Source organism: Triturus cristatus, chromosome 5_1 (assembly GCF_964204655.1).
Source record: "Triturus cristatus chromosome 5_1, aTriCri1.1, whole genome shotgun sequence".
In the NCBI taxonomy this organism is placed as follows: domain Eukaryota; kingdom Metazoa; phylum Chordata; class Amphibia; order Caudata; family Salamandridae; genus Triturus; species Triturus cristatus.
In genome coordinates, this window is record NC_140587.1 from 104,440,145 (window position 1) to 104,459,166 (window position 19,022).

At 46.5% G+C, this 19,022-nt stretch overlaps 1 protein-coding gene across 6 annotated transcripts in view; it reads right to left on the reverse strand.

The window, feature by feature from the left end:
• The window catches only part of MAF1 (MAF1 negative regulator of RNA polymerase III), a 361,074-nt gene that overhangs the window by 187,087 nt on the left and 154,965 nt on the right, over positions 1 to 19,022 (reverse strand). For all 6 annotated transcript variants that reach the window (XM_085604535.1, XM_085604533.1, XM_085604534.1 and 3 more), the window contains one exon: positions 3,470 to 3,599. In XM_085604535.1, coding sequence (XP_085460661.1) covers positions 3,470 to 3,552 — 83 coding nt within the window. In that variant the 5' untranslated portion in view covers positions 3,553 to 3,599. The remainder of the gene's footprint in view (positions 1 to 3,469; positions 3,600 to 19,022) is intronic.

A 19,022-nucleotide genomic window follows, 5' to 3' on the forward strand; every position in this document is an offset into this window, starting at 1 on the left:
TTTATAACTTCAGTAACACCTACATGTGTTTAATAACAGTCCTAAAGAGAAGTATTTCACTTAAGTACAAGTGGCCGGACACAATTGTGTCCAGTTACAATGCACCATTTGACTGTTGTAGCGGAGCAGGCATGATTAACAGTCTCCATGTTTAAAAATGTATACCGATTGCAGGCGGAGGTAAAGAAGATACCAATGCGCAGGTGGACGACCGACAATCAGCAGAATCTGCTATGTACGAAACAAGTAACACTGATAAGTGCACAGTGGCAGCACTACAATGGGGAAGAAAATGAACCAGTTTCAGCATTTAGTTTCCTAAATGGCTTCCTTCTACATTTCATGTTAGGATGATAAGCAGCCTTCAAGTCCCAAGCGTGGATTGATCGGTTACATGATGGGGTCATGTGCACGATTGAACTTACAAAAGAGGAGGTCTTGTAATGGCAAACGTGTTGCCAGAGCTTACTTTACATAAATGTCAATCCAGGATGCTTGTTTCTGGTCCCGGGAGAACCTGGCCTGCCAGTGCCGGCTGGACTGTTCCCATGGGGAGCAGACTCGAGATTGATTTGTATAGGTCTGGGTTTAAACTGGTATGACAAGGGGAGCAAAAAAAACGATAGATTTAGGCCCAGATCTCTGTACTGGGGAAAATGTTTGACATTGATCGGCATTCTGTCCATCAATTGTTCTTTTTGTACTTTCTAAAAGTGGCGTTTTCAACCACACAATTTAAAAACTATCTTTACCAAAAGATGTGTTAATAAATTCGGAGGTCAGAGAGCCTAAACTCCATTTCTCTATCCTGTCCCAATGGAAAGTTACACTTGTAAGATGTTACAAAGGAACTCCCATGTTAGACTATGGGACAGATAGGCTTTCAATAGTGAAAAACGGAATTGGCAGAATTTCACTATCACAACATGTAAAACACCAGCACGTGTCCTACCTTTAACATATACTGCACCTGGCCCATGGGGGTACCGTGGGTCTAACTGAGGGATACCTTGCGTGTAAGAAAATGGAATGTTAGGGCCTGGCAAGTGGGGGTGCACTTACCAGGTAAACATAGCAGTTAACTGTGCGCGCAGACACTGCAGTGGCAGGTCTGAGACATATTTACAGAGCTACTCACGTGGGTGGCACAATCAGTGCTGCAGACACACTAGTAGCATTTGATTTACAGGCCCTGGACGCACTCAGTGCACTTTACTAAGGACATACCAGTAAATCAAATATTTCAATCATCGATAACCAATCAAAATTACAATGAACTTTAGCACTGATCAACAGTGGTAAAGTGCCCAGAGTCCTAAAGCCAACACAAGCAGGTAAGGAAAAGAAGCAAAAAAAACTTGGGAATAACCCTGGTAGCCCGGGTGCCTGGCACCAGTTATCCACTCTCCCTCCTGCCAGGTTATGGAAGGCATCTTGACACTGGCCCACCATGGGCAACTGGGGTGGCCTCTCCCACACCCTGTCCTCCTCCCTGGGGCTCTCCACCCCCAACTGGAGCGGTATCCCCAGACATCAGAATTGTCAGGGCACCTGTGGCAGGTGCCCTGCACAATTCTCCCACCAAGTCAGGGGCGCTATCCTGCAACTGGTACACCAGCCTAGGTTTGGTCCCCATAGGCTGGGCAGGGGCCAGGCTTCCCTCTCCTTGCCCACTCTCTTGGAGATCTGCACCCTCCCACCTGGAGCAGTACCCCCAGATGAAACCAGTAAGCTAGCAGTAACCCTTTCCTTCAGGTCGGGGGGGGGGGGCTGAACCTCCAACATATGGCCTGTACCCTTAGGCTGTGCCTGGCAAGCAAGGACTTCTCGGGGGGGGGGTGGAAGAGATATGCATCCACCACCCCCACCCCACCCTCATCGGAAACGCACACACGAGTTGTGCGAGAGTCTGCCTGGCACAGGTCTACAGTCACATGTGCCTGACAGTGCATTACAGCTCTCCAGCTCTTGTCGTTGGCAGAGGTTCCTCAGGAGTAGAGAAGTGATCTAATTATCTGGGGTTTAAGATCCAATACTTATACCCCATTTTCTCTTTGTTCACTTTGTGGCAAGGGTCTCCGAGTCAAGTCCAAACCAGTTCTGCCCTCTCTGGTGCAGCATGACCACAGGAGATAGAGACAACAGTGTACAAAGGAGAGACTGCCTATCCAGGTGCAAGTGAAACTCCTCCCACCACTCTAAATGCAGCCAAGGTCTATTCAGACCAGCTATGAGTCACCCAGGAAAGGCAGGAGACACCTCAAACCCCCTTGTGACTCTACAGTGAATGCACATCCTCAGCTCCTGTCACTACAAAACCAGACAGTCAATACACAAACCAGTAGAGGCCCACAGAATGGTTAAACGAGAAAATGCCTACTTCATAAAAGAGGCATTTTCTACCACACAATTCATAAACCATCTTTATCAAAAGATGTGTTATTAATTTCTGAGTTCAGAGTGCCTAAACTCCATTTCGCTATCTTGCCCCAATGGAAAGTTATATTTGTAAGATGTTACAGAAGCACCTCCCATGTTAGTCTATGGGACAGATAGGCTTTCAATAATGAAAAACTAAAATTGGCATTATTTCACTATCAGGACATATAAAAAACACCAGCACATGTCCGACCTTTTACATACACTGCACCCTGCCCATGGGGGTACCTTGGGCCTACCTGAGAGTTGAATTACATATTTGAAAAAGGAAGGTTTGGGCCTGGCAAGCGGGTGCACTTGCCAGGTCGAGATGGCAGTTAACTGCGCACACAAACACTGCAGTGGCAGGTCTGAGACATTTACAGGGCTATTCATGTGGCTGGCACAATCAGCACTTCAGGCCCACTAGTAGCATTTGATTTACAGGCCCTGGGCACACTCAGTGCACTATAAGTGGGACTTACCAGTAATTCAGATATGTCAATCATGGATAACCAATCCAAATTACAATTTACACAGAGAACGTATGCACTTTAGTACTGATCAGCAGTGGTAATGTGCAGAGAGTCCTAGAGCCAACAAAAGTAGGTCAGGAAAAATAGGAGTAAGAGGCCAAAAAAAACGTGGGAATAGCCCTGCACAAAAGCCATTTACAAAGGCCATGCGCACTATGACTGAGAGAAGCAGTCACCTTACCTCGTGACTCAAAAGATTTCTTTGAAGAAAACAACTTGCAAACATCCAGACCCAACACTAGATGGCAGGAGTATGGAAAGCATGTGTATCTACAGAACACATGCCTCAAGCGTAGGCTTTTCTTGATGCATAATTTATGTATCCCTGCCACCTAATTTGGCTCTCTCCTGCTGCATAATTCCAGTGGGCCTGACAATAGGTCAATTCAATCACTGGGTAAAAGACAGACAAAATGTGCGCCAGTTAGCCACAAAGATAAACAGTAAAAAGCTCTGAGACGCTCTAAAGGAACAGAAGTTACTGGCAAGCATAACTTGTGCATGTATTCGCTTACCTGCCAATAATATGAGCATCGCCTGTTTCCACTGACAGCTGAGAGTTGATCGCTTCAAAGCTTGAATTCTCCAACAGCTTCATGTTTGCAGCTTTTCTTTCCGACACTTGATAGGGCAGTTGCTAATTTCCTGATAAATATAAAGATAATTTACAAGCAGGTATGCGTACTTGAGACAATTTTTACTATACAAATGTGACTTTGTGGCTTCATTCGTGTGGCTCACAGCTCAATGATTAGCAAAGTTGTTAGGGAGTCATCTTTTATTCTTTTTACACTTATGCCCACGTTCCCCCACCAACTGGCTATGGGTGAGATGGTATGCACAGCAAGAGACCCATAAAACATACATCACTCCAGCCATCACTGGGGTGCATGCACCCAGTGCATACAGAGAGCAGCACTGCAGTTTCTCGATCCAGTGCAGGATGTGGTCCCCAGTGAGCTTCCTGCCCCAAACCGCACCCCCCCCCCTCCCCCGGGGCCACTATCGGCACTGGTTTGCTTGTATTTTGGCCTTGCCAATGAGTGTTAAAACAGTTGTATAATAATTTTATTCTAGTTAGTCCCATTGTCAAGATACAGAATTGCGTTTTCAATCTGTACTCTAGGTTTCTCCATAGAACAGCTAGGCCTGCCAGAATGAAAAATAGCTTTTGTATTCTAGTCCCTGTAACAACAGGTTAATATTAAATTTCTGTGTGTCAGACTTATAAATACCATGCACGCTACAAGGCCTACATAAAATTACATCAAAAATGAAAAGAAAAAAACAAACCTTTATAGAGCGCAAACAAATGCCCAAATAACTCTATGATCTCAGGTCTTGGGAACATGCGTTAGAGATATGCCACGGTTTTAGGGCCTTAGGAAAAGGAACCTGAACTTGAAGACTGGAAATAGAACGAGGAAGAGAATTCCAAAGCTTAGCTGTGGCCACTGAAAAGGCTCTGCCTTCCCACCTTGCCTTTCAATATGTAGTAACAGTTCGATTTTTACCTGAAGATAGTAGATGTCTGGAGGGATTATACCAATGGAATAAATGTTTAATTCCATCAGGCCCAATGTTATGCAGTGCCTTGTGAATGCTACATAGACCCTCAAAAGTGATACGTTTGTTAACAGACAGCAAATAAAGCTTCCGGATCCCTGTGGAGGCAGATTGGGGAACATCAAGAATCAACCAACTGCGGTTTGGTTAGTGCAGTCGTATTGAGATCTAGGTAGAGCACATTCCAATAATCCAACCTGGATGTGATCAATGCCCAGGCCGCTTGCATACATGCTGGAAAGGAGATGCAAGGAAACACTTTCCCGAGAGTCTTGATCACCCAGAAACAGGTAGAAACTGTCCAGATAACCAGACGGTCGAAAGAAAAAATGTTGTTAACCAATACTCCAAGGTTCTTTACGGAGCGGTTGGAATGGATAGTGCACCCAACATATCTGGCCACCACATATGGGTACATATGGGTGGTTGACTCCAGATAGAGACCTCTGTTTTGTCTCTACTCAGTCTGAGGTCGTTTTTTACCATCCATTAGGCCACTGCCTGCATGCAGTTTTTAAAGTTGGTAGCAATTGCCTCTGTGTCCTTAGTGATAGACACAATCATGTTTGTGTGTCGTCAGCATAGGGCAGAGCCTGAAGCCCAAACTACCTTATAACTTTCGCCAGTGGTGAAACATAAGTTAAACAGTGTAGGGCTCAAGGAGGAGCCTTAAGGAACCCCAACTGGCAGTTATGGACACTGAACACAAATAATCCACTTTAACTGTCTGAGTCTTATCACTTAAACAGGATGCTAATAGATTCAGCGCAGAGTGACACCAAGTTCCTGCAGCCGATCAACAAGCATAGTAGGAGAAATGGTATCAAAGTCTACAGATGGATCCAAAAGATCAGTGCTGCAGCCTGCCCTGCATCCACCATCGAAAGGATATTGTTGATTGCTGATACCAATGCAGTCTCAGTCAAGTGGTTACTCCTAAATCCAAACCGAGAGACATCAAGCAGTTGATGTTGTTCAAAATAAGTCATCAGCTGGGCATTCAGATGCATGTACAGGCAGCAGAAGGAAGGGCTCAGATTAGGCTTTTTAAAAAGAGGCTTAACAACGTATTTTTTTCAAAAGTTGAGGTTAGCAGCCAGAAGTAATAGCTTTATTCAGAGTTGCTGCAAGATGGGGAACAATATTAGCTCCCAGCTGAATAACACTGAGCCAACAAGGTTCAAGTGGAGAGCCTGATTTAAAGCGGAGAAGATAATGCTCCGTCAGCTAATGTGTGAGCGGAGTAAAACAAGACAATAGAGCAATAGGGCTCTCTCTGGTAGTCGTAGTCTTGGATAGACCTGGCTCAGCATCAATGTCCAGCTGGGAGGAAATAGGAGACCGCGTTAAAGCAGTAGAGTGCTATATAAATATTACACATTTTGGTATGGAAAAAAGTGCCATTCGATTGCAAAAAGCCACCGAGCCCTTTATTCTAGAGGGCGCAGTTAGAAGAATAATTAACTTGAAGATATTTCTGGATGATTTGGCAGAAACAAGCGCGTTAGTACAATGAAGAAATTTCTCTTCCTTAACAACCACTTTATATTCTGCAAGAATAGCATAATAGCCAGCTCTTTCATGAAAATTGTTGCTTTTCTGCCAGGTCCATTCTTGATGACGACATGCCTGTTTCAGCAATCTAGGTCTCTTGGAGAACCACGGAGAGGTAGGAGTCTTCTTCCGCATATAGGTTTCCTTCAACGGGGCCACAGTATTAATGGCGGAGGTAAGCCAAGAGGAGAATTCTATGGCCACCAATTCTGTGTCCTCATGATCTGTCCATTTGCAATAATAAAAGGCTGGGATAAGGATTCTTTACTAAACCCTTTCCAGTTTCTTTTAGAAATTCTATTACTTCCACCAATAACAGTCTACTGTGTAACAGACCAGGAGGGAGAGATGGGAACAGCATAATGACTGGACCAGGTGAGGGGGGAAGAGGCTGAGACACGGAGGTCATTAGAGAAGATACTGTCCAAAATTAGAGAAATGAAAATTGAGAGAGTCCACAACATGTCATGTCTTTAAGGCTCGAGAGTCCTTGCATATATGATTTTACAAGTGGTAACTGAAGTCCCCCCAGAAGTCTAATGCTGTTTTCCCAAATAGGGCTCTATTAGGAGTGCAAACTCAGAAATAAAAGCAGACCTAGGTCCAGGAGACCTGTAGAATAAGATCCCTGCGAATGATTCGGAAGGCCGTATTTTTAAGGGGAAGAATGGCCCTTTGTGAGAAAGTGCCATCTTTCTTGCATGGTATGCCCCCACTTTTTGCTGAAATGCTGAATGTATCCTGGACTCCTGCCAATCAGGTGCCCAGGGCCTATGTTCCTTCCATAAAACACACAAAACCCCAATTGGCAAACCGTGGCCACATGTCAGCCCCATGTAAATGGTACCCCAGGTACCCAGGGAAGGCCGCCCAAGCCCACACACACACACACCCAGCCCACACACCCAGCCCACACACACACACCCAGCCCACACACCCAGCCCACACACACACACCCAGCCCACACACACACACACACACACACACACACCCAGCCCACACACACACACACCCAGCCCACACACACACACACACACCCAGCCCACACACACACACACCCAGCCCACACACACACACACACACACACCCAGCCCCCACACACACACACACACCCAGCCCCCACACACACACACACACCCAGCCCCCCCACACACACACACACACCCAGCCCCCACACACACACACACACCCAGCCCCCACACACACACACACACACCCAGCCCCCACACACACACACACACCCAGCCCCCACACACACACCCAGCCCCCACACACACACCCAGCCCCCACACACACACCCAGCCCCCACACACACACACACCCAGCCCCCACACACACACACACCCAGCCCCCACACACACACACCCAGCCCCCACACACACACACACCCAGCCCCCCCCCACACACACACCCAGCCCCCCCACACACACACACACCCAGCCCCCCCACACACACACCCAGCCCCCCCCCACACACCCAGCACACACACCCAGCCCACACACACACACCCAGCCCACACACACACACCCAGCCCACACACACACACCCAGCCCACACACACACACCCAGCCCACACACACACACACACCCAGCACACACCCAGCACACACCCAGCACGCACCCAGCACGCACCCAGCACGCACCCAGCACGCACCCAGCACGCACCCAGCACGCACCCAGCACGCACACACACACACACACACAAAATCTCCACCCCCAGGATGGGTAGGGGGAAGCTTCATAGGCATGCCACCTCTGTGAGCTTCCCCAGGCCACTGCAACCCACCCCCACCCCCACCCCCCACTCTGGCGGGAATCTTTGGCCGGAAACCCCAATTAAGGACAGGGGATGTGCCAGCCTGCCAACCCCACCTCTTAGGTGGGGGAGGCGAGGTGAAGCACATCTCCGGGCTCTCGCCATCTTGAAGATGGGGAGCCCTATCCTATCAGGACTAGGCTACTGCCCTCCTCCCACAGGAGAGAGGCAGGATAGGGGGGTGTACCCACCCCAGGACAGGGACCCATTGGTCCCTGCCCTTCACCTACCTGTAACACCCCTAAATCTAGTATTCCCTTCCTTCCCCAGATTCCAAAATACAAAGAAGAGCAAGAAGAAAGAAGACCTGCCCTGCAGCTGCTAAGAGGAGGAAGACACAAACTGCTTTGGCCCCAGCCCTACCGGCCTGTCGACCCTCGAACCTGCTCCAACCCGGCATCTCTCGTGGCCAGCAACCTCACAAACCCCGGAGGACCTGGCTACCTTTTGGCTCTAAGCCCCTGGGACTCCCATGAGTACAGGCTCTACTCAAAACCTACCTCCAATCCCTGGCAGCAGCCCGGAACCGCGAACCCAGCACACTCTGCACCAGCCAAGCCTGGCCAGTGCCAGAGTGAACAAAGACCACGAGCACGACCCCACGGCGACTGTGACCCCGAGTCCGGTACCCAAGGACCTCCCTCGACCCTCCTGAAGAAGCCTGCGGCCTCAGAACAAGGTGCCCCCTCATAAGAGTGAAATAGGACGATAGTTCTTGGGGTCTATTCAATCTCCTTTTTAGGTCTCGGCTAGCGAAGGCTGCGCTTGCGCAGTCTCGCTCGTGAGATTTAATGATTTCAGTACGGGGCTTGAACCCGCCCCTCTTCTCCATTGGCTGGCTTCCTAAACGGGGGCCAGCCATTGGAGGAGAGGGGCGTCTGTCCGTTTAAGACAAGTCTTTTTCGGATTCGGGGATGTGTTTTTCTGTACTTTCGGTCCTCTGGAATGTAAACATTCCAGCCAATGGCAAGAGGAGAGAAAGAAAAACACACCCCCAATCCAAAAACACCGCTGCGTTTCTCCGAGGCAGTTCTGCTTGACCTCGGAGAAAGGCGGTGGTGTTAATGGCGTCCTCTCCCCCTGCTCTCGGCTCCCGTGTTCAGCTGCTGCTCTGGTCTCCTCCCCCCTGTCCTCTCAGGCTGGCCCCTACTAAGTTTAAGCAAAAAAGAACATATTCAAAAAGATGCATAAAATACAAAATAGAATTTCAATACCTTATTCCTGTACGCTCACTTTTTATGTTGTTTTCAGCAGCCTCATGAACTGAGCCGTTCGTTACGATTCCTTAAACAGCTTTTCAATAAACCGGGAAAAAAATCTGGCATTGGTATCTAGTTGATGTAACAATGAGGCATGCCCTTACCTCAAGCCAGCGAGGCGTGTTTTCACAGAAGTATTTCCAGTACACGAGAATTGCTCGATGTAAAGTTGGAGACAGTCCAGCATGCAGGGCTCGTCAGAAGCTCTCCAGCTCCCAGTCGGGTCACGTGTCCCACCCGGTGTTACGAAACTCAAAACATTTTGGACTCGTGTTTTTTGGCAGATGCCATTTATTTGACTAAAGAAAAAATATATATTTTTAACCATTACATGTTCACAAATTTGAAGCACTTCTGAAGGATTTTCAGAGATGGAAACGCTCTTGGAAAACACGAGTCTCTGGGGTAATGCCAGCTCATAAGAAATGTGCATAACAGGCATTTCTAGGTTTCTTAACGTCTGTTTTCAACGCCAGGAGCTGCTTTCACTTGCGAGATCACAGCGAACTGCTCCGTTTTTCGAGGCTGCAGGACACAACATAAAGACCGAACCTGCAGGAGTAAGGTATTGTCATACTGAATTAGCATATTTTGGAGTGATGTTGCATACGTTTATATATGGCCCAGCAAAAACAGCGGAAATGTTAGCTATGACTGGGAACTCTGTTTTATAGACTTGGAAGTAATTTGATTTTCTCTTTCAGTTAGCCGAGGTTATACCCAGTTTATTCATCTAATTTTCCATCATCAATAGAAATCCATTTATTAGATTTGGAATTTTTGACTCATTTTGTAATAGTTTAACAAGCTGCACGGTACTAGAGCGTTACCATAAAAAAAATAAGCATATTGTGTCTGATAAAACTATCACCCTAAGAAAAGCAAGATGCATGTATAGATTTGAAAAGTATTGTCTGGATTACCTATATTGCAGAGTTTTGTTTTATAGAACGCAAACTTGACCCGAATCCAATCAGGTATCAGAACGCTGTTCAGTGTCATTACCGATACTCAAACCCAGTTCCCCAGATCCGAGGTTGAGCGCCCTAGCCGTTAGGCCAACTCCTCTCCCAACTCTTCGACACCCACATTTACACTATGCATACGTGTCAGTCAGTGCATTCGTCGATACAAATGTCAGTGAGCAACGTCATCAGCATGGATGCAATTCGTGGAACCTGGAAATGTTTCAAAAATATCATCGATTCTGGTGCGGTTCAATTAATCAAGATCATATATTAAAAAAATAAATACATTGCATTTTGATTGTGCCAGAGACTGTGTAGCTAATATACTGGAACGGTTTTAGATTTCGAATACATATTGTAACCACATCGTGCACTCACATTTGGTTCTATTTAAACTTATTTCAAGGTGTGCAGACAAAATAAACATTTCTTAGATGTATTTGAGTATTATTTTTGATAATTTGTAAATGAATACATTAAAGACGGCATGTGTTGCTAATTTTCATTGCACAACATTTATCCTAATAATATTTATTTTTAGGCGAAATCACACAATGTTCACCGTTGATAAATCCCCCTTTATGTGATTGCTTCAATTGCTGTAACTTTTGACTCTTCTCCTTTGAAGGTTATACTTGAACCTTTCTAATTGGTAGAAGTAATTCCTAATTATGTTATGTATTTATTTTTTGAAACCCTCCTGCCGTGCACTTTTGTACATCTGACGTATTGAACCGTATAACTTCAAGGCGATGATTGTTTGCAATGCCAAACACTCACATTATTCAATATTGTCACTTGGAAGTGGCAAGATAGAAAAAAAAAAAACAAGAATAATTTACTAGGAAAGGAGCGGGTGGGACAATGAAAGGTTGCACAGAGCTCCCAGACCACTGACAGCAGAGCTGCACAGATTTTAGTGAATCTAACAGGAGAGCTAATGCTTAGATTAGTAATCAGTAGGTTCAGACAGAAGACCGTTTACACCAAACGTTGAAGCACAGGGCTAAGATAATAATATTGATAACTTCCTAGACGGCTTTTTTAGTGTGTGCAATGAAAAAAATATTCACATCAGAATTACTGACATGACAGTAAAGTACTCTAGCATCAAGGAGGCTAAGAAGAAACTACTGTAATTTGAAGTTTTCCTTCCAGATGTTAGTGAAGTTAAACTGCCACTTTATGGACCAATTCCTTTATAGGTCTCGGCTAGCGAAGGCTGCGCTTGCGCAGTCTCGCTCGCGAGATTTAACGTTTTAGAAGTGGGGCTTTAACCCATCCCTCTTCTTCACTCTTCTCCATTGGCTGGCCTCTTAAATGCTGGTCAGCCATTGGAGAAGAGCTTTGTCTCTCCAAAGAAGCTGCTTTGGGGCGGAGCTGTTAGTCCGATTAGCCTAAGGCCGCCTTCTGGTGATTTTGATCATGTGCTGCGATTCTGTTCACACTATCAGTGAGCCGATTCAGACAGACAGGCTGAAAGAGAGGCTGATCAAGTCCTGATGCGAAGCAGCGGGGAGTCCATCTGAAGGAAGGAGATTTGCTGTACTACAGTGGAAATTTCTGAAGCAGGGTACGTAGACGTCACAATACTCAGCCAATAAACAACTGACATGCGTTTATTAGGCCAGTGGCGAGCCACTGCACAGCTTCAAAGGCCTCGTGTCCAATGAATGACAACCAAGAACTCCTCTTTCTCCAATCAAACGATAAGGGGATCCCTAACCAATACAAGGTATGCACACTTTCCAATGACTAATCCGATACGTTTGCTCTTATATGATTGGTTGCGAGTACCTTGGTGTCCCCAAAGCTGCGGTTCTTCGCTCTCCCGTGAATACGAACAGAAGACGTCTGTGAAATGAGTATTAACGGACAATTAATTCCAGTCTCAAAAAAAGGGCTGTCGAGTTACAGAGGGTGGGAGACCCAATATTAGGGTGCAAACCTTGCAGGGTTTCCATGTGACTGTTAAGAGCAAGGTGAGACTTTAAGTAGGGGGTGCCAGATTGCTGAAATACAGTATACTGTATGTCATGATGACTCTGGTGTTCTTCCTAGAGAGAGATCGGAGTTTTGTCTAGTGGAAGTTTTGACTCCTGGAAAGGTAGCACATAGGGTTAATGTGCCTGCAGCAAAGAACATGTATCATGCAGATCACAAAGTGCACATAATGTAAATAGGTCAGTGGGCTACTGCGTGTGTGTGTGTGTGTGTGTAGGTGGCCCTGTTGGTGGCTCTATTTGTGTGTGGGTTGCTCTATGTGAGTGGCTCTGGGTATGTAAGTGGCTTTGTGTGTGGCTCTGTGTGTGGGTGCAAATGCAATAGGTCTCGCATTTGAGAGTGATTAATCTATTGACATTGTACATAACAATGCAGTTTCTTTAAGTGTTTTAAAAAACAAAAACATAAACAAAAATAATGTCATGAGCTATGCCAATAGCTCTAACTTTAACAATGCCGAGACCATTGCATTGTAAATGCTTGTTAAATATGGGTATGATGATCGATTCTCCCCATGTCTGGGGAATTGTATCAGTAATGGCTGAATTAAACACTCTAGATAAGATGGGCCCCCTGCGAGAAAGTGGCTCTGCATATACTGTTCCCAAATAGGTACAGTGTGTACAGAGTCCACAGTCCCCAGAGGTTTGGCAGAGGTTAAAGTTAGACATAACCTTACTCTCTCTAAAGTGGTAGCTTGGTCGAGCAGTAAGGCAGTATCAGAGGACAGTGTAAAGCATTTGTTGTACACACTCCGTCAGCAAATGGTCTCACACAAGAACTGAACTCTAGGCCAATGGTTTATATAAAAAATGTATGGTTGTTTTTATTTTAGAACCAACAATAGGTATCAAAATATACTTTCTCAGAATGAGATGCTTTAGTTAAATACTTTGCAATAGGCAATTGACTTTAAAGAGAATAGGCAACACAATTTCAAACACAATAATTCATTGAGCTCAATGTGAGTTTTAAGTTATTTGCAATTGATTACCTTTCTAACTCCAGGACTGGATCCTAGATTCAGTCCTAGGACAGTTATTGGAGACAAGTGAGTAAATTAGTTTTAGTCACGGTTGTGATTTTGAAGCAATATTTTGCTATTTTAAAAGTTCACACTTAGAAACTTTTGCTAATCAAATTACCAATGTTATCCTATGGAAGGAAATTCACTTAGCAGGTAAGTGGGGTTATGGTTACATTTTCTAGGTCAGTGTTGGTTCCTAGATCCAGCACTAGCGTACCACCTGGAAGCAGTTGAGAAACTGCGTTTAAGTTACACAGGCGATTTTTAAGGAATATTTATAAGTTTGCAAAATCGACACTTAGAAGAAATTTCATAGAAAAACAGTTAATGGTTCCCTATGGAAGAAAATTCAAGTTACGGGTAAAGTATGTTTGCGTTACTTTTGTAATCCAGGGCTGGGCTCCTAGGCTCAGTACTGGGACCTCTATCTAAAACAGGTAAGTGATTACGTTTTCACAGTTGGTACGATTTTTTTAAAGAATATTTGTAGGTTGCAAAAATCGACAGAAGAAATTTCACAGAAAAACAGTCAATGATTTCCTATGGAAGACAATTGGGTTAGTGGTAAGTACGGTTGTGAGTACTTTTCAGGGTCAGTGCTGGGCACCAAGATCCAGCACTGGGATCTCTCCTAATAGCAGGTGAGTATTTCCGTTTTCGTTACTCGGTTGATTTTAGGTGAATGTTTTAAGTTTTAGAAACTCCACACCTAGAAGAAATTTCAGAAGAAACCAGTCAATGTTACCCAATGGAAGAAAAGTGAGTTATCAGCTTTTGGGTAAGTACTCGACTGGCAGAGTTAAGGTTCTGGGTACAGACTCAGGGGTCTCCCAGGGTCCGGTTGGTACAGTTGTTACACCCTCAGCGGTACTAGGGCGGCCGGGTGCAGAGTGAGTTAGGCCCAATGTTATCTTATGGGAGGCAGGGGGGTCTTGGTTGGTGGCTGCTGACTAGCAGGCCGCGCGTTTGTGGGAGCTGGGCTCCTGGTCACTTGCTCAGGGCAAATGGGGAAGTAGGAAGGAGTAGAAGTTGCACTGCCAGGGCCACTCGGGCGACTGGGTGCAGGGTGCTTTAGAGCCTTCGGGCGCTCAATGGATTTCAATGGGAAAGCTCAAGGATGAACAAAGGCTGCAAGCTCGGGGACGAAGATTCTTCGGGTGCCACCACCACTTTGAGAGGTAAGTTGGGTAGTTGGAGGATAGGTAGGTACCCAGGAATCAGGCACAGGGGGCCGCGTGCAGGGGTGCCTTTTGATGTCGGTTGGGGTGGGTCCCTGGTTCTGAGGCGTAGTCAGGAGCGTCGAGGTGGGTTCTTGGGTGCCGGATTTGGGGTCACAGTCGCTGGGGGGACGTCCTCGAGGTCTTTGTCCACTCCGGCACAGGCCAGGCTTGGCGGGTGCAGAGTGTGCAGGGTTTGAGGTTCTGGGCTGATGCCAGGGGTTAGAAACTTGCTTTGAGCAGAGCCACTGCTCATGGGAGTCCCAGATGCTCAGAGTCACAAGGTAGCCAGGTCCTCCGGGGTTTGTGAAGTTGCTGGCCACAGGAGGTGCCGCGATTTAGCAGGAGCAGGTTCGAGGTTCGACAGGCATGTAGGGTTGGGGCCCAAGCAGTTGGTGTCTTCCTCTTCTTAGCAGTTGCACGGCGGTCTTCTTTCTTCTTGTTCTTCTTTGCTTTTGCGGAATCTGGAATCTGCGGAAGGAAGGGTCAGGATGCCCCTAAATACTAGATTTAGGGGCGTTACAGGTAGGTAAAGGGCAGGGACCCCTGTGGTGGGTACACCTCCTATCCTGCCACTCTCCTGTGGGAGGTGGGCAGTAGCCTAGTCCCGATTGGGCAGGGCTTCCCATCTTCAAGAGGGAAGCCCTGGGGGTGGGGTTGGCAGAGGCTGGCACATCCTCTGTCCTTACTTGGGGTTTCCGGCCAGTCTTCCCGCCAGAGTGGGGGTCAAAACCGATGGGGGCCAGTTGCTGGGAACAGAAAGTGGCCTGGAGAAGCTCACAAAGGCGTCATGCCTCTGAAGCTTCCCCCTGCCTATCCTGGGAGGAGGAGACCTAGCACCTCGCCCAGGATGTGCATTGTTGCAGGCACAGGAGAGCTGGGGCTCTCCACCCAGGGGTCCAGCAACAGGTCTGCTGTGTGGCAGCCTAGGCAGCCTCTCAGACAAGATGTGGATTGTAGGTTAGGTTTCTGAGGGCATCTCTAAGATGCCCTCTGTAGTGCTTTGTACATTAAATCCCACATTGGCATCAGTGCGGGTTTAATGTGCTGAGAAGTTCGATACCAAGCTTCTCAGTCTTCAGTGTTGCCATTATGGTGCTGTGGGGTTCATGTTTGACAAGCTCTCAGCACCACATACTCTTAAATGGCAGCACTGCACTTACAGTGCCCGGGAATGGACCTGGGTACTGTAGGGTCACAGGGCTCATGCTCCTGTGCCCACACCACTGGCATAGGGCACCCAGCTAGATGCGTGGCTGATGTATGCCAGGGCAGTGTAGGTTGTGGGCATGGCACACAGGGATGTGGGTCATGTCGACTCTTGGTTTGTCTTGTACCCAGACACTCAGCCTGCAAGGGCAGTGTGTTTGTGTTAGGGTACAGGGCCTCTAAGGGTGGCACAATGAGTGTTGCAGCCCTTAGAGGCCTTCCCTATTCACAAGACCCTGGGTATCTAGGGTAGCATTTACCAGGGGCTGACATGTGGCCAGGGTTTGCCAATTTGGGTTTTAGGGAAGGAACATAGGCCCTGGGCCCCTTATTTGCAGGAGGCCAGGTCACACTCTGTCAAAATACATTCAGCAATTCAGCAAAAAGTGGGGGCATACCATGCAAGAAAGATGGCACTTTCTCACACCCCCATAATACAGGGACAGATTGATAAACATCAACTGGGACACCATGCGGGCCTGGGGTCCGCTCCCTGGCACTCGCCTGAATGGCCTGGAGGACTACATCACTGGTAATATTCAGAGGGAGATATCTCCCCCCTCCTAACTGCCACTCTGACTCTCCCATCGTCTCCCCATTATTGCTAAAAATTCCAGAAAAAGGTGTCATCCAGGTATCTGAAGAAGCAAAGGAACCGAACTCTGTGATATTATCACTCTTCAGGAAGGGAGCGTTTACTGTACCCAGAGGAGTTTGTTATTCCTGGTTTATGCAGCAATAGCCAAGTGTTCCCATGCCTAGGCCTGAAGTGACTTTTTCCAGGCAGCTATAGCTATTTTGTACTCGCACCGTAGGGTTTTGATTGGTTAATAAATCTTGCGGTGATTTAGACAGGGCATGCTTTAAAACCTGTAATGCTTTGGTGCAAGTACCATCAAACCACCCCTTTTTTTGTTACATGACGATCCAGGATGCTTCGTTAAAAGTGATTTGACGGAATTGGCAATGGAGCAAAAAAATTCTGGGTCACTATACTTGGGGCGATTTCATTCTGGAGACAGTATGTTATTTCCCTGCGATTAGAAACTACTATTCTTCTCATGCTCGAGAGTGGATCAACACCCGTCCATTTAATTCTAACACCATTTGTCCGCACGGGGTCAATATGGTTTGCTAAGTCAAATACATCATTCCTTTGGCCCCAGAAGAAAAATGTTAATGTAAGGAGGTTATGATCACTAAATAAGGAGGAAACGACATTAAGGTTGCCACACATACAGATAGCAGAAGCAGACACTAATACATGGCCTATGATGGAGTATAAGTTCCTCCCTATAAAAGTTGGGGAACCAGCCCCCATTCAACCACAGCACCCCCCCCCCAGTAGTTGGAAGGCATATTTAGGGATCATATGATTTAGGACTTCCCCATAGTTGTAGCAAAAATTTTCATTTTCCTCTCCGCCCTCATATGTGGCCACATGCCTGGTTGTTAGATGCTCCGCATGCCTGTATGTTAAAATCTCCTGCCCACAATAAAAGATACTCTGTATTAATTGGAGATAAAAAAAAGTTTCAAGGCCATGATCAAGCGCTATTGCCACATTACTACGTGTAGAATCGAAGTTGTTATTGTACAATTACCAGATCTCTCCCCCCCCCACCCCCCTTTTTTGCTTAGCCATAGTATTTGTGCATGGGGGCCCACGAATGCAATCTTTTTAACATTAATAGAGATTTTATTGGAAATGTCATAACCAGATATGGTACTAACAAAATCAATATTTGCAGCATTATTTGATAATCCATTCACATGCCAGGTTGCGAACTCAAACCCTTCCATGTGGGGCTGTCCTGCCTGGTAAGTAGTAGATACACTTATAGGTGCACTAAACTTATCACTAATCAACCTTAGCTACTACCATCCCGCGGATTGCGGGTGCCTGCGTGAAATGTGTACAGTCTGAGATTGCTGCATTATCTGATTGGCTATGGGATCTCTTGTAAAATACAATTTCTGGTGATTCCTGGAGTCACCAGCACAGCTTTGATCAGAGCCAAGTCATTTGTTATCACCTAGTCTACTCAGCACCTCATATCTGTTGGGCATTATAAATTAAGGCCCCTGGGGCGGGTATGAGCTTTGATGGGAGAATGCTCACGTCTTGTGTCTCCATCGATAATACTCCTGTCATTTTATGGATACCACTGGCAGTTCCTGGGCTTCTAAAATTAAATGACACAATCACCCCCAAGATTTTTTTTCCAGAGGCCCAATCCACCCACCTCTCCTTTTAAGCAAGATTTCATGGGCTCTACTAGGAGAAAATAAATGTCTGATGCCAAGCCAATGAACCACCTTATTCTTCAAACATTCTGTAGTTTCCCTAACCCCTTATTTTAGAGGGAGGACACTGACTAGAACCTCCACATATGGACAGCTAGCTGGTGGCAAATTGATGGTAACTAGGTCTTGTAGGGGCACATCAGTGTCGATATTAAGGGGGTGCCGATTAAAACTTCCTTGGTGTTGTACCATAATGTCAGTCCTAGAAAATTTGCTATTAGGCTCTGGTACATTTTTGCTCAACATCACATGCTGTCTGGGACGGGTTAAACCCTCGGTATGTGGGGGCTTGCCACCTATGGAATTATTCAAACCAATGTCTATTGGTGGGAGTCTCTTAGCCAGTTGCGTTTTACTCCCAATAGTGGCCTTTTTCAATTCCTCCTCCATCCTACCCAGCCTTTCTTTAAGTGGGTTTAATAAATTACTAATGACAGATGTTAATTTGTCCCAAAATAGTGCCCATATTTGGTTGGCCATACAATTAGTTCTATGATTCCACCCCCCATAAAAAAGAAGTTCATTCGGAGATCTTAAATCAACACGGGTCTTTCTTTTTTGTTTTGCTGCTGGTTGGTGGGCCACGTTCGGGGCTTTAACTTCTCGTGGGGTTGCTTGTTCCAGGGGTAGAGGTGGATCCCTGCTCTAATACAGTTGGTGTTACAGTTTGACAGATCATTTCCCTTGTGCATCCTGCACTCTGGTCGTCTTGCTCATTACCTAGATACACCTTTCCTTTAATGGATGTTACACATTGGCTACCCCAGTACCTCCATTTCCCCCAGATGCAGTAAGAGAAATGCGCTGCTCCGCTATGTCAATTTCTTTAGCTAGAGTCCAAACAGCACGGGCCATGAAGCGGTCAATGGTGGTACGCTTAGGAGTACTGGGCAACTCAGTTAATGGCTTTGTACCCCTCACCTTTCATTTGCCCATATTACTAAATATTTTTCAAAAGATAGATGTGACCACAGAAGGGGAAGACAGACTTACTCCACCCCAGCCCTCGCTGTTACACAGCTAGTGTCCTTTTGCCAGCTATGGTAACCCACTTCCATCAGCGGGAGCTCAAACCAAGAGAGTGGGACCAGCCCAGCCTCTTCCGGCAGCAGTGGGGCGCAGACGGGCACGGACTTTAGCC